We start from the raw sequence: 16,383 nt of genomic DNA on the forward strand, positions 1-16,383 counted from the left end.
AAGCGTAAAAACAGCGTAGCTTGTCCCACGTAGAAACTGTATCTGTTCTGACCGGAAACCACTCATCTGCTCCGTGTTGTGTGTAAATGGTCAACAGGAATAACATAGATTCTATAAAATACTTTATATTACCGTTACTTCTCGTCTGTGTAAATTGGCGTTTATGCATATCCATATTACCACCATCACTCCCCTCCAATTTCTTTAAACATTGTGTTTCTTTAGTGAAAAAGTGTTTTGTTGCTGTAAGCATATAAATGTTTTGTAAATGTTGTTTGAAGAGTGTAAACTTACCTGTAATCAAAAAGTTGACAAGTTTGCTAGAGTTGAAGCTCTCCTCTTTTACTGCGACCTCTGCCACCGCTACACAAGTGTAGTTTCTCATATTACGTGCTCGCTTTATGTGTAGAATCTGTTTATCAAGTGATGATTCTTCCACGTAAAACTCATCAGCGATTTCTGTGCTGATTGGATGCCAATAGGTACCATCGCTATATGTCCAGTAAACGTGAGGCGCAGGGCGACCTCTACCAATGCAGGTCAGCGTGTAGTCGGAGCCAAGTTGAAATAGTGAGGGCTCCCTTGCTGGTGGAGGCTCTGGTTTTATTTCTATGGTAGGTTTAACTATAAAAAAAAAACAATAAAAACATGATTCTTATTTTTGCAATAGAAACCAATGAAATGGGAAAAGTTCCAATCCATTTTTTTTCTTCAAAATCATGCCTTGTAATATGATTATATGTATTTGAAAGCATTTTGTTTTTCATATTTGTTTGTATTTCTAACTTTTAGAGTCCGTCAAATTAGGTAATACTTGCTTACTTAAATTTTCTAGATCCATTCATTTCACCAGTGAATCAGATAATTTAATTTTAGTGGATGTTAAATTAACATTGGCTGACTTAGTGGGAACAAAGAGTATATAGGATACATACTTAATTGACGTTAAAGCAGCCTGCCAAAAGTCTTTGTACCATGGCCATATCCCAGAGACCTATTTCCTGTTTGCTAATTGGAAGATACTCCTCTGAATTTTTGTTTGGAACTTTTTTGGGGACAATTACTTATTGTACTGCATTGATACTATACGTACATGGTTGATGGTATCATAATTGAGAGATTTTTAATAATTACAGAATATATTTTAAGATTCTATTGTGTGAAAATGTGCCTTGTGCCTTTTCTCACAAACAATGCATTACAATATTATACATTGCCTAACAATTTAAATATCTTAAAAGTATAATTTCTTGCATAAATTAACATGTTAATGATCATACCTAAAACCTCAAGATCAAATGTTTTGTTGACGCAGGCATATGCGTTTTTACCCACGAGCATATACTGCCCTCTATGTTCTTCTTTAACGTTGCGTATCAACAGTCGCCTGATATCTGTCTGTTCTCGTGGTTGGTACATTTTAATGTCTTTTGGTGTTATCAGCACACCATCTTTATACCATTGATAATTAGCTGCTGGGTATGACTCGGTGATGAACGAAATACGGAACCTGTCCTGGCCTTTGAGCACCGTCAATGGGTTATTCTGCCGCATTTTCTTTATTGAAACATAACCGCTTTCTGTTAGGAAAAAAAAGTTTTTTTTAATATAATCATTTTTTTGTTTTAAAAGAAATGTATTTATGATTATTATTCTTTGAACTGCCTTGTCTTGTTCATGGAAGAACAAAACAAACAAAATCTTTGTTTCTTATTGTGTCACCTTTCCATAGTTATTAATATTTTTTGTAGACTCTGAGTGCATTGTTATTTGTCTCTCTGTAACTATAAGAAAATGGTTTTCTATAGCAATATGTAGTACAATGGTTGTAAATATAAATTAGAAGCAATAGCTACACTACAACATATTTACCAACATGCAACATAATTTACCAACATACAATGCAGTAACCAACCACCAACCAAAATGAAGGACTTTTTTTACAAGAACAGTTACTCAAAAAGGGAATTTAGAAACTAGGAAAAATGAAGATTCTTGGCAACTGATTCTTTAACGGAAAAAGTGACAATAAATAAAAACAAATAATATGACATAAGCATTGTATTATTTTCACACCACACAGAAATACAAATATTATGCTGAAGCCTTGCAGTTAAAATGTTACGGTCATCCAACCCTAACAAATGTGTGGTACATGGTTTGGATTGAACATAAAACCTCAGACTAGGAGGGGAAAACAAGCTGCAATGCCACATAGACTACTAGCTGCATTTATAATGTGCCACATATAATGATTATTATTATTACTACATACTACTACAATGAAAATGATAATGTACATTAATAATGTTAGACAATGAATTAATAAAACATAAAAGTTATATATATATATATATATTAACTCCCCAAAAACCGCCCTGGTTTTTGGAGATTTGACTACTAAATAGCATTTAATAATTAAGGCAGAATTTGACGAATGATATTTACTTCTGAAGAGGGGGTTAGCCTGCCCCATCCTCTTGATTGAAACATACCCACGCTCTATTTGAAAAGAAAAGTAAACAAAACAGAAAAAATGAAAACAAAAAATCAACTAAGTTTGTTTAAATGAAAGCTCAAAATATGAACTTGTCTTCTTACCAAGAACTTTGATATTCACAGACACGTTGCGTTCTCCTTTACGGTTATGTGCAGTACAAGTGTATTCACCGTTATCTTGCAGTGTAGCATTCTTCACAGTCAGCGTATTAACTAATTTGCGATAAGTTCTTTTATGACCATTTACAATTTCAACTACCTCTTGGTCTTTTTTTACTTCTGTAATACGATTGGATATACCCTTAAAGAAATAACAAATTTATTAGAATTAAGTTGATTTTATGGGTTATCCTTGGTTTCTTATTTATTTTATCTGCTTGTAAATTGTTTGTATTCATAGTCTTGTAATCTTATGTTGAAACCGAATAAAATCAAATCACATTTTGGTATCTCGGGTAAGTAAGTAAGTAAGTAAGTAACTTTATTTTGTGTTTTCAAAGTAGACATTTCATTGGTTCTTACCTCTGTACCCATTGCAGGATAAGTAAAATACAGATTGTTACTTGTACTCAACGGAACCTCAATTGTGCAGTTGATAACAACATCTTCTCCTTGAATTAACTCGCTTTTGCTTGCACGTAATGACGGATCCGGGATTGGTGCATTAGCTGTAAACACAAACATTTTGATTTTTTGTACTTAATAGATAATTTGAAAAATACTATGATGTGTACAAAATGTTTTTTATAGGTTTATGAGAAAGTTTTCATTACAATTCACAAGTTTTTTACAACAAAGTTTGAGAGAGAGCTGCCATTATAAGATATATGATATACAAGATTTTTGGAACAAAGAAAAGTAATATTCCATAGCATAGTGTTTGTCAATTCTTCCAATACCAGTATTTCTGATAACTGAAACCCTACCAAAAAACGCATACATTTTCTTCTTGTTAGATTGCATTTAGAAAACCAGACTTTTTAGAAAACTCAAAGTGGGACTGCCTATAGGTTGTCAAGTTCATAAAAATCAAGATGCCGTGTCATTTGGACAGCCATTTTACAGAGATTTTATTCATTTCTCAAGTTTCAATAGGTATTTGAATCTAATTTTTGCTGTCTTGTTTATTCACAATTAAAGGATTTATACACAATATTTTGTTTTAAATTTTAAAATCCTTTCATATCGTCTTTCAGAAAACTCACCCTCAAAATGTGCCAGAAACATCTCGGTAGCGTAATATCTAACTCCTTGAAAGTTAAACACAGCGGCGCAGTGCATCATCTCATTAAACATAGGGTCACCTCGTGCACCAATGAATCCAATTTGAGGGTCGTATCGTAGGTTATCATCCATTTCAAAAGTACGATAACCAGATTTTAGGTTCACCACGATGTTGGGATTACTAACGCGACAGGGTAGGATGAATTGTTCGTCTGGGAACACAATTATTGGTTTCCATTGGACTGGCAAAAACAATGAATTATCTAGAAAAAGAGATAATATCAGATTAACATTTTTAGATTTAGATAAGTACAGCATAAATGATTAAATAATGTATTTCATTTTTATTTTCATTAAATTTATTTTGTCTCCATAAAAATACAATTTACAAATGTGGGCAAAGAACAAGAAAAAACAAAACCAGGCAGAGACAGGATTTCTACTTGACTTAATCACTATCTATTGTTCAATATATAGAAAAGAAAAATAGCCAATGTAAATAAGGTAGGATTGTTGGTTGAATTTGTGTATTCGTCAGTTTTATCTATAATTTTATTTGGCTTGATTACATTTTTCGACTGTGAGTGTAATTATTAACACTTAGTAAAAAAGACATATCTTAGATGTTTTCACCTTATCCTTTAAAAAAAGGAAAGACGAAAGTTTGGGAGGGGTGGAAAAGGGAAGCTGGCTATGGCTTTTGTAAAATATCTAAATAATGGTACTTACTTTTAGCCTCTGTAATATATACATACACTGTGTCAGCCGTCTGATTGTTAATCAATGGTGAATCTTTTGCCATGTACTTGTTGTAAACACAGCTATAACGTCCCGTGTCTGTGTACGACACATTACGAACGGTCAGAAAAGCGTGAAACTGTGTACTGCCATCGTCATTAAATGTTCTGTTGTGAGAGATTATCAATCGCTGTTTTAATGGGTATTCTAGTTCGCCTGGCGGAAAGATCCACTCCATTAGAAGAGTGCCCTCACACTTTAAAATTAAATCACTCCTGGCTGATACAATTTTCTCCTTTGTCTCGGAAATTAAATGTGGCGGTTTTTCCGCATCTAAAAAAAAAAATAATGATATTTAGAAAGCAGAAAGTAGTTGATAAACTTTTATCCAATCAAAAACATAAATAATGATGATGGTATTCATAGTAATCATGGACAACAAATGTTTAAATTTAAAAAATTGGAGGCATTTTTTAAATATTAAAACAGGTACATTGTACATAATAGTTTTGAACAACTTCCGGAGAGAGCAATATAACTTGGAAACTCAGACACCAGCAGCAGGAGAACTCATTAAGATCTCTCAAAGCTATAGGAAGATAGGTTATTTCCGAGAGACGCGATCAAAATCCTTAGGATGAAGAAGTAGTTACGTATAAAAGGCGCAAACATTTTATCAGATGATTACTGATGTATGTGAAAAAAAAATTAATAATGTTTGACTGTATATATTTTGTAAATAAAAACCGTATTATACTAAATATAAAATGCATGCATTTTGTTAAACAGTAATATAAAAATGTTTTTTCTTATTTTAACTTGCATACATTTCTAGAGTCACAAAACATTAGCATGATCACTTATACAAATAAGTAGGTTATTATATTTTTGAGTAAGTGTTTTAATTAATCAACTTCAATTAACAAGCCTCATAATTAAGTTCACAATGCACAAAATGGTAAAGCTAAACATTCCTCTTCTCCTCCACCTCCCTCCCTACCATTCATTTAGTCTACCATATTTATTTAGACTAAATAGACTTCCAGATTAGCTGGCCTACACCCGTCTTCACACTCGAAAAGTACAGCTTTTTTTTTTCTTCCCTTTTGCTTACTAATAAAATATTTCTAACCTTATGATAGACTCCTTGAACTTATGATGATCTTTCATAATTGATATTATCAAAATACATGTATTATATCAAACTTTTGAATGTTTTTTTTTTACAAGATCAAAGGATGATCACTTAAACCCATAGAATGGGGTTTTATTAGACTAACAGGTGCCAAAATATTGTCTCTCTTTTTTTGTGATTGGAGGGTGCCAGGTAACCTTGGTACAAGATGGGTTTAAAATACCTTAAAGCGATATAATAGTACTGTACTTTATTTATCAATGGATCAAGTAAACAATATTAAGTTAGTTAAGTTATTTGTTTACTTCTCGGGGAGGTGGGTCAGAGATGGGAAACCAATAATATACAGTGTATGAAAACCACATCCAAGGGTTCAGGGTTTTATACCTAAAATCGTGACTAACGTCTCCGGTAAAAAAGATTTTGTGCTGCCAAAAACTCATAAGACATAATTGAAATCAATCTGTTTTTCTATCAAAAGTCATTATTGAATATTCATGCACTTTAAACAACCTAAAAATATGGCATATTTGAAAGGTTGTCATAGACACATGACCTATAAAATCTTCCATAATTGACCAAAAACAGGATATTCAAGTTTTGTAAAGTTGTCTTTATGTTAAATGCTGCACCTCGACAGTCTGATCTGTGAACTATATAAAGTTTTCACTTAGTAATTTGGATATTCTCCCAAACTTTCATTGGTTGTGCATTTGTTTAATGTAGTTGGTTGTGGGGGTGCGGGGATGGAAGTGATAGTTAAGAAAGAAACTGTTCTGTTTGGGTTCCCCTTTTGGAATGTCAATAGATATAGAAAAGCTGCTAGGCACCAACGCCAGACATTTGACAGCATCACTCCTGTTATACATTGATCAAACATAACTGTAATTAGTTAATTTAGCTTAATTAGTTCCGAATGGGTGACTTATCTAAACAGAGTAGATGGTCATTGTAGATACCAATGTCCAAATTACCTGTGAAAACTCTACAGCATAAATCTTATTGACCTGTCATCAACCTGGTAATGACCGAGGTGTTGTCAGCTGAGGTATTCATCAGACGTTAATTAGACATAATCAAATTAATTAATTGCATTGGCCATTAACCTAGCAGTATCAGCTAATGTATGAGAGTTTTGATAGAGTGGAGCTTTGGAAGTTGAACATTACTTTTAGGGGTTGGGTATATAGGGATGGTTTAATACAGTAGGTTGTCTTGATTTTCAGAAAAGAGGTACTCTATACCGAGACTCTATAATTTGGAACAATGGTTATAAATGCTATGCAAATAAAAGGGGTTGCAATTCAAAGGACTGCAACCCATTTTATTGCAACTCCCATTTGCAGCCTACATACATATATATATTGAAATATTCAATTTTTTAATAGAGGCATGTACTATCCTTTACCTGACCTGAATGATACAAAACACTTTTGAGGCATTGTGAGGTTAAAACTTTGGCAGTATACTTTCACCTATCATTGTAAACATAATTGTTGTGCCGCAGGGGATGTGGCCTAGCAATATGTTCTATGAACCGTGTCATCGTTAGGCTTACTTTATATAATGTAGATTGTAACATCATCATTGATTTGGAGGTTGAATTAGCACCAGACAATTATTTATATTACACTAGCCTATAGTGACATATTCTGTGTAAATAAATAGCTTTCTTTATTATGCTCTGTCTACACTATCAAACTAGTTTGACAAAAAAGTGTGATGTGCCCAAATATGGAAGTGATATGCTTAAATATGGTAGTGATATGCTTAAATATGTTAGTGATATGACATCATCATTTTCATTTAATTTACTTATTACTTGCACTTACTTTGTGTTTATTATACTGATGAAGGATTAGAAACAAAGCTGTGCAATTTTGTTCTGTATGTTTTACTGTTTGATTTAGCTTTTTGCTTATACTTTAATATTTTTTTTGTATCGCCATTGAAACCTAGTCACTGCAATCCACAGCATTCTTCACCAATAATTTGCCATTAGATTTATCAGTAATATATTTGTCAAAAATATTAACAATAAGTTCTTTGACCCTGTAGCTAATACATCTAACTAACAACAAAAGTCAAGGTTAGGACTAAATTAGTAGATTAAACAAGATAGTGTAATAGGCCTAATTAAGTAGGCTACAATTTTGAGATACCCAATAATAGATAAAAATAAAATAATAATTTTATTTTAATTTTTAAACAAAAACAGCATAATTGGTAAAGATTACACCACTTCATATTTATTTAATAATACTTACAGGTTGTGCTTCTTACTTTTAGCTTCTTTTCTTTTTAAAAATTTAACCAATGCTATCTATTGGTATACCATATATAGATAACTTGATATATATCTAAAATCCAGAGTGTTAAATTTCATATTGGCCATATTTGCACATATGTTGATGACAGGGGCGGACACCAGATATTATAAAAAACATAATCGTGTGATTTTTCAAATAAAAAAATTACCAACATATCATATTTTTTTGTCATTATTAAAAATTAATCCATCTTAGAAGTTTTTATTTTTCATTTGTGCGCTTTTTACAAATATTTTCTCCAAACTGTTCTCCAAAATAATTGTATATAAGAAAAAGATATTTCTATATTGACATTTTTTTTTAGTAATAAATGTTTTACAATATTAGATAAATGATATTGTGGAGAGTTTTATTAATAATTTATTGTTTTGTTATATTTTCTATACCTTCCGTATGTGCCATGTTTCCCACTGTTAAATATGAAACGAAAATAAAATAAATATTGTATTCACAAAATACTTATTATAGGGCATTACAGGATTAATCTTACTTTCCCTTTACCCAACTGTTGAACCTTTTGTTAACATATAATTGTTTAGTATATTTTTCCCCAATTAATACTAGTAATTATTGGCTTTAAAAACCATATTTAAGATCTTCTTGTAGGACATAAAGCATTTTTATTGTAAACTAAAGTGACATTATCATTTTTTAAATGAAACAGAAACAAAATCATGCATGAGTGTAGAAATTTACAGTTCAAATTTATGTCAAAATGTTGTCAAAATGAACTCTCCTAATACCAGACTTTTTTGTAGGTCCAAAAGGTCCCAAATTCTTTTTTACCATTAAAAGCACATTCTGAATCTCTGGAAAACCAGACATATAAGGCCAGCCCAAAGGTGTCCGGTATTAAGAGAGTTGACTGTATAAAATCATTTATTCAGATAGCCGTAAGACTTTATAGTAAGTGAAAGTGTAAGGTTCAAATTATATGTTTGATTGGCTTTTGTTTACCTTTGAATATTGTACTGTATTTATGAGTCTGCCATGACCAAAAGAATGTAACTGTATGAATTTGAATTGAATTAGAATTTTATTGAATTGAATTATATTGAGTTATATTTTGAATTGAATTATGTTAAATTGAATTGTATTGAATTGAATTGAATTGTATTACATTGAATTAACACTACAAAGTCTTGAAATAGTTTAGGACAACAGGTGTACAGAAAATTGGAATTAACTACTGTTGTGACGTCTTTACAAACCACACACTTCCTATTTATAAACGACGACAACATCAAGTGTTGTAATTTAAAATTTCATTAAAATTAATAACATCTACTATATTAAGATAAATATAGGTTTTCTGAAATCAAAGAAAACTTAAGTTGTATTATAGGTAAATATGTTACAGTAAAATCCCTCTTTTGCAACACATAATTGGATATTTTTCTGTTAAACTGACGTATCTGCTTTGTTTGAAATTAATCAAACAAAGTGGATTCTACATAGACACAGTAGCAAAGAAATGAAATATAATATTAAATTCTACTTTTTGTAATACATTCCATAGACAACGTTGTCTTGAGCACGGTTTAAATCTCCAGGGTTCAAAATGTAAAAACGCAAAACAGGAAGGAATTATTATAAGTACGCGTGGCTGCTGCCGCCGATGCTTTCTTGCAACTTGGACATTGAATTAGAAACAAGCAATAAATATTTTTCGTTTTTATTTCATTTATCGGTTTATTAAAATTAACAGAAAATCCAAACTAATTGAACAAGAATAACAATTCTAAATGATGTAAAACAATAAAATGTTTTAGAAGTAAAGTGTTTAAGCCATTTAGCGAGTTAAACTCAACATGTAAGCAAAACATTTCAAACCAAAGTTGCTTTTGGCAACTGTTCATTGTACTAATTACTTACTACTAAAAAAACTTCAAATTCTAAGTAAATACTCATAACCAATATTTAGACGGTATTGAATAACATAAACCAGTTAGTAATGACCTTGAAATTCATTAATATGCTCGTAGAAAAGTTAAAATGTATTCGGCCTTCGTAAAACTACTGTCCAAGTAGTTCCTTCCTTACATTTGATAAACTTCTAGATAGTTTGGAGACATAACTACACACTAGTAAAACAAACATAACATAATACTTGAAACAAAGTGTGGCGAATTACTTTGTCTTTGTTTGCCACTGTTCTTAGAACTATCCAGAAAACATAAAACTTTTATAATATATTTCATATTTTTAAAATATTACTGCATAATTTAGGTTAAACAATACAATATTTCTTATTTAGATTTTTGTTCCACTTTTATATAACATATATCATAATTTGTTAAAAATGTCAATGTACTTTAATTTAAGTTTTATTTATTTTTTCCATTCTCCTTTTTCACATGACAGGTTACACATGTATTCCTTTCATACCGAGAAAAAGGAAAAAAAAGTTATTACAGCTTAAGTACATAGCAGTTCACATGTTCTCTTTTAACCCTGTCTTAAAGTACATGAACCCTGTTAAATGCGAACCCACTCCTTCCCATGTTGATGTAAAAACGCCCCTGCAGAATTTGTTTTATATAAAGGAAGTACATGTTTTTCAATAAGAGGGTGTTTTCTAGCACAGCCCAACAAAACATTTGGCTAATACAATATGGTGAGTGGCTGAACACAACGTTATTCCAAGTATCCTGTTTATTCAAATACTTTACTTAAATAATTCTTATAACTTCCCACCGCCTTCCAATTGATTTTCCTTTTGGCCAATAATTGATCATCGCTTTGTCTTAACAATAGCAATCTAACCACAAAATATTTACTTGGTACAAGTGGCAGAAACAAGTGTGCCCTATTTAACGGTCTCACCTTAGCCAATATTTAAGAATTTAAACATGTTGATGCACTTTACTCGCATAGATGAACTAATATTGTACTGTATATTGCTTTTTATATAAGAGTAAAATTGTGAAATATTTTTCATTAATACAGCTTAAATTAGTAGAAAAGTGAATTTTATATATACAGTATATATATATTTTCTTTTGTCAAATACATTCAAGTTATAGTGCATGACAAAGTTTTATCTGTTATAAATTTAAAATATACAATTTTTTTAAATTTACCTCTAAATTTAATTTCTTTATAAAGTTTGTTATATAATTTTAAAATAATTGTTTTTGAAAAAAACTATGAAAATTATATAAGAAACAAATTCCGACATAGGCTTCTTTGACTCTTCATAGAAGACAACCTACACATTAATTAGCAATACTTTAAGTAATTAACGGATATCACGCCCCCACAAGGCAATGACCATCAACGGATGTTTCCTTTCTCTTGCGTACCATTAATTGTTTTTACAATACAGTCAACTCTCCCAATACCAGACACCCTACATTAGCTGTCAGGGTAGGGGAATTAACCATGGTATCATGTAAAGTGTCAAAATCATTTTTATTCATGACTTCAAACAAAGAATACAATGTAATTTGTGCAATTCTGAACAGTTTTAAAATGGATACTATAAAAAGTTAGGCATTATAGTATATGCTATTTTAGATATAATTTTGTTATGAATATTATATTTGTAAGTACTTACTAATAATACTTGGTTGTAAACAAATTATTATTATTATTTTTGTTTTAATATTTTTAGACATTTCTCTTTTTAGACCAGTTTATTACACATACAAAAAAAATTAACATAGTCTAGTTTGGAATCAAAATTAAATCTTTTCTTTCTTATTATTAGGGACTGAATATAATAATGATCTTAACACACCCAACTGACTTAAAATTAAAGTTTTAAAAGATTGTACAAACAACTCATTCAATACTAAATATTATATTTATAAAAGATTTGTTTTGTAAAAAGCTAGAACTATCGTCATAGCATTTAGTCAGTGAACAGGAAAAGGGCAATTTAGCATTCTACGTGGAACGATTGTTCCACTGCAAAGACTGGCTGCAAATGGACAATTTTAATTGGTTACTCATCAGGTGATATCAAGGGGTATAGGTCAGGGGTCGTCTTAAGATTCTGCAGGGTCCCATCTTTACTCCGCAGGGAATTGAGTATTGAGATAATGGTCTCAGATCTAACCAGGGTTAGCTAGTGGTTAAACACTTCCCTGGATAATTTTGTTTAGAATGGAAAATACAACGCTTTATGTTTAATATCTCATGACAGCTGGCATGCTAAAAACAATGTTTAAAAGTAAATCTTATTATTGTTTTATACTATTACAAAAAAAGATTATTATGTATTTACAATTATCTTCTTTCTTCAGTAGTAGACCCACCATTAACTTCTTATATTATAATCTACAAAACTTATATTAAAATATCTATCCATTATGAATTTATATTAATATCTTTTGGCATGGAAGAAAAGTAACTTTCTAACCTAGATGAATTGAAAGATTAAATAAAGGTAATCATGTTGAAACTGTATATTATTATTCAAATAGTACATTGAACTACATACCAAAATAAAACATGACTTTCATTTAGGAAAGACTAAAACAAGCCACAAAAAAAAGAAAGAATCATGTGAGACTCTTGCACACATACTAAAATCTGAGCCGTAACAGATACTTAAAAGGTACCAATTACTCCGAATATCATGTTTAAGTTAAATCCACATAGAGAAATAAAAATTTGAGTTGCTTCAATCTAACCAGGTCATTGTCATGGGAAGTCTATTACTAAATTCTAGATTAAACCATTTAAAATACAGCAATTAAAATCTATATTTAAACATAAGAGATGACGCTTTCTTAATTTTGTTTATTAGCATTTAAGCATTCATTTGTATAGACAATATGTCTGGATATCAAAATAGTAGCTTTTTAACTTGTTTGACTTGGTGCAGGCTGGGGAATGCGAAGGAAGTAAGTCTATACTTAAACAAAGCATTTCTATAGATAGGGCCTACAAATAGTCATCTAAGTCAATAAATAATATATTCATTTTTATTGGACTAGTTGTCAATATATGAAGTTTTTGTATTTTATATATTGGAGACAGTTCTTGACGACACATTTTTGCAATGTAGTAAAACAATAATATTTGTCAATAGGAGATTACCAAATCTTGGACACGCGTGGGAAAACTTTGAGAAGGATTTGACATCGTGCGGCAAGTGTGAGCGGAAAGATGTCATTCACAAACAAACGGCCTCACATGACCTGAAAAAACCTTGATTATTGGTCGCCGCTTCGGTTTACACTCCATACAAAAAACTCTCATTCATAATTTTGAAGGAAATGCCATCTCTACTCTACACACACTTAATGCATTCTACATGTGTATACAGCAAGTCTAAAGATGTTCTTACAGATAAGATAGTAAGTAGTAGATACTATGCGACAACATTTACGATTTCAATACCTGATCTTTCGCATGATCATCCCTTGTCCTTAGTAAGCTCATCATTTTCTTAATAGAACCTTTATCGTCAGTGACCTTATAAAAATGATACAATATGAACCCAAACAAAATCGTCTTTTGGAATATTAACATTTAATTGCTTTGTCAATATAAACTTTTAACACTTTCTCAACATCATCAGTTTTTCTAATTACTTTACAAAACACATATATAAAAGGTAATTAATTTTAAAATCCTATTTCTAGTGTCAGAATGCATGGTGAAGTTGGCAACAACTACATACTAGTAAGTTTTTCAAATCTTTTGTAAAATTTTTAAAACTTTATTTGTTTGTGTTTTCATTATAAACGCCAGTGAACCATATGCAGGATTTTCTTCTTTTTTGTTTGTTTTAGCATAATTAAATAATTAAGTGTGAGAAACACTATTGTTAAATTAACCTAAAATGTAACACAAATACATATGTGTTTATTCAATCACCTTCATCAACAAATGCAAAGGAACTACAAATCAGACCTTGAATTCAATTAAGCAAAACCAAAGATGTAACTTAAATAGGGTGTTTGGTTTACTTTACTGTACTCAACAGGTGTATAGCTCAAATCCTGGTTACTAAATCAATTGTTGACCTTCTTAGTCTCAATCTTCCTCGTTATTTTTAAACAAAGGCAAAAACAATAAAGATTATCCTTCATTGTATTTATTCAATACTTTGATCAATAATACTAATTATGTAATATTAGAATTTTTTTAAATGTCAATATTAATCAATCATATTTATTATTATCTTTTTTTTAGCTGTAAAAATGACATTATTATTATACAGTAATTCAGTATCATTAGATTTATATTTTTAATTTTTTAAATGTCATAAACAAATATGTCATAACTTGTTTATATGACATTTAAACAAGTTATGTATTTTCTTTAGGAACAATTGTTGAAGGTTACAGGAAGGGGCCAACATCTGACCTTTGTTATCAATTGAAGTTCAAACATTGAATTGTTCACCCACAGGTAAACACGTCACAAATTGAATCTAATTACATTTAAATTTTCCAACAAGAGTTTAACATGTGGTATGTATAAGTACATATCTTAAAGCATGTAACCTAACATCAATTTAATAAAATTGGTATCATTAAAACAACATAAGAGCCTTTGGCTGCATTTTGTCACACTTTGTTCTCAACCTTTGCACTATAACTTTCATTGACATCTTTTTACTAAATAGATTTAATGATTTAAAATTTAAGTATTAAAGTAAACCTTGTTTACACATTATATTAAACTTGCAAACAAACTTACCTTGAATTTGATTTGTTTAAAGTATAAAATTTAAAAGAATAAATAAAATTATTTTTTCAGTCTTGAAGAAATGTTTGCTTATTCTTCATATAATGAAAGTTGGTCTTAATAGTCTTAATTTAGGAATGGTATTGAACAATTTTCATAATCAATGGGTATCAGTTCATCCCCAATTCTAGAAACTAATATGTCTGGTTTTCCAGAAATTCTGCTATCCAGATGTGTTTTTAATGATAAAAATAATTTGGGACCTTTTAGACCTCAAGTAAAGCTACTTTCAAAGAGAGTTTCGAGTTCGAGAACTGTTTTAAACTGGAAATATTCTTTTACGGGTTTTTTTTTATTCTGTTCTGTTGTCCTTATTTATTTTCAGAAGCATAACTTAATGTACCCAAGCAAAGCAATATGATAATAACTTTTTTTTTCAGTTATTCAGAATTAGTATTACAATAAAATCAAGGTTATACAGTACTTCTATGAATCAACTAGTTTATATATATTTATGACACATTTATAGGGACATTTTTACTATTTTGTTTACACATAGATAACACATTCACTACTAATATTAAAAATAAGTTTTATTTTAAACAAATCATTTTACACAGAATATCCCAGAGGGCTAAAAGTTCTTCAAATGTCACAAAGTATAAACACACTGAATAATAACATCCACACAACTTATTAAAAGCTTGTCAAATTAATCTGCTAATATACATTGATTTATGCAACAAAATCTAGGCCTACATATTTATGACATGTTTATTACTTTTAAAATATAAATCTAAAGGCAAAATACTTTTAAAATATATAATTATAAATATAAGTATAATATTATACTTTGTTCGAAGTAGAATTTATAGTGGTTAACAATAATATGTGTCAAATATTCATAGTGTTTAATTAAAGTTAATTTACAGGATTTAAGAAAGAATAAGATGTAGGCTCAGATAAATCTGCATAACACTTAAAATGCATAAATGACCCGCCTCTATCCAGGGCAATGTAGTGCTTTACTAGCGTATGAGCAGTAGAAGTTTCAGTTCTAGTAAAACATGGCAAAAATAACGGCTAAAAATCCGAGTGTATAAAATGTAAATCCTTGTTTTTTTAATGAGATGTTAGTTCCTTGATGAACCTATGGAGAAAAACTAATACTTACAAGTATAATTCCATAAGGTCATCAGAGATAAAATCAGTGAAAACAATGTCTTCATCTTTCCCATCTTTGAAAATTTGGCAGACTAGAAGAAGTTGATTCTCAGACCCACATGAAAGTCTTCACAAAAATAACCGTAAATAAATCCTTTTCATGTAAATATTCCTTCGAAAAGTCCAATTTAACATTACAAACTTGATGTTAAAATCCCAGAAACTAACAACAGCATTAAGTTAGGTAAATCATCAAAAATTGTTTTGAGAGTCTCCCCACAACACTTAACTCCCGCACCATACAGTTGTCTGCTGAAGTACGTTCTTTGCCAAACTCGCTGCGCGCTCTGGAGTTAATAACCGGAAATTCTTTCAATTGCCAGTTACCCCTCCGCAGACACGACGCTAAACTAATGTCTATAGATCGGTTTATTCCATTGAAAAAGAAATTGTATTCCACAACTTGCCAGATACTTATTAGAACAACTTAGTTTTTATCTGCAGAATAAAACACATTAATATTAGAACTAACTACTTCCTTATTTTGTTTCGTTTTAAACATAAACTTCTTTCATAAACTACAGGAGTAAGATCAACAACAGACATTGAAGGCGGAGCCTAAAGTTTCCGATACATGACGTTACA

At 30.4% G+C, this 16,383-nt stretch overlaps 1 protein-coding gene across 1 annotated transcript in view; it reads right to left on the reverse strand.

The window, feature by feature from the left end:
- The window catches only part of LOC140050382 (vascular endothelial growth factor receptor 1-like), a 37,502-nt gene extending 21,443 nt beyond the window's left edge, over positions 1-16,059 (reverse strand). The window contains exons 1-7 of the mRNA XM_072095545.1: positions 15,749-16,059; positions 4,453-4,794; positions 3,705-3,986; positions 3,022-3,167; positions 2,602-2,800; positions 1,281-1,580; positions 295-624 (exon numbers count right to left, since the gene is read on the reverse strand). Coding sequence (XP_071951646.1) covers positions 295-624; positions 1,281-1,580; positions 2,602-2,800; positions 3,022-3,167; positions 3,705-3,986; positions 4,453-4,794; positions 15,749-15,812 — 1,663 coding nt within the window. The 5' untranslated portion in view covers positions 15,813-16,059. The remainder of the gene's footprint in view (positions 1-294; positions 625-1,280; positions 1,581-2,601; positions 2,801-3,021; positions 3,168-3,704; positions 3,987-4,452; positions 4,795-15,748) is intronic.
- Positions 16,060-16,383: the final 324 nt, after the last annotated feature.

Source organism: Antedon mediterranea, chromosome 5, assembly GCF_964355755.1.
Source record: "Antedon mediterranea chromosome 5, ecAntMedi1.1, whole genome shotgun sequence".
NCBI lineage: Eukaryota > Metazoa > Echinodermata > Crinoidea > Comatulida > Antedonidae > Antedon > Antedon mediterranea.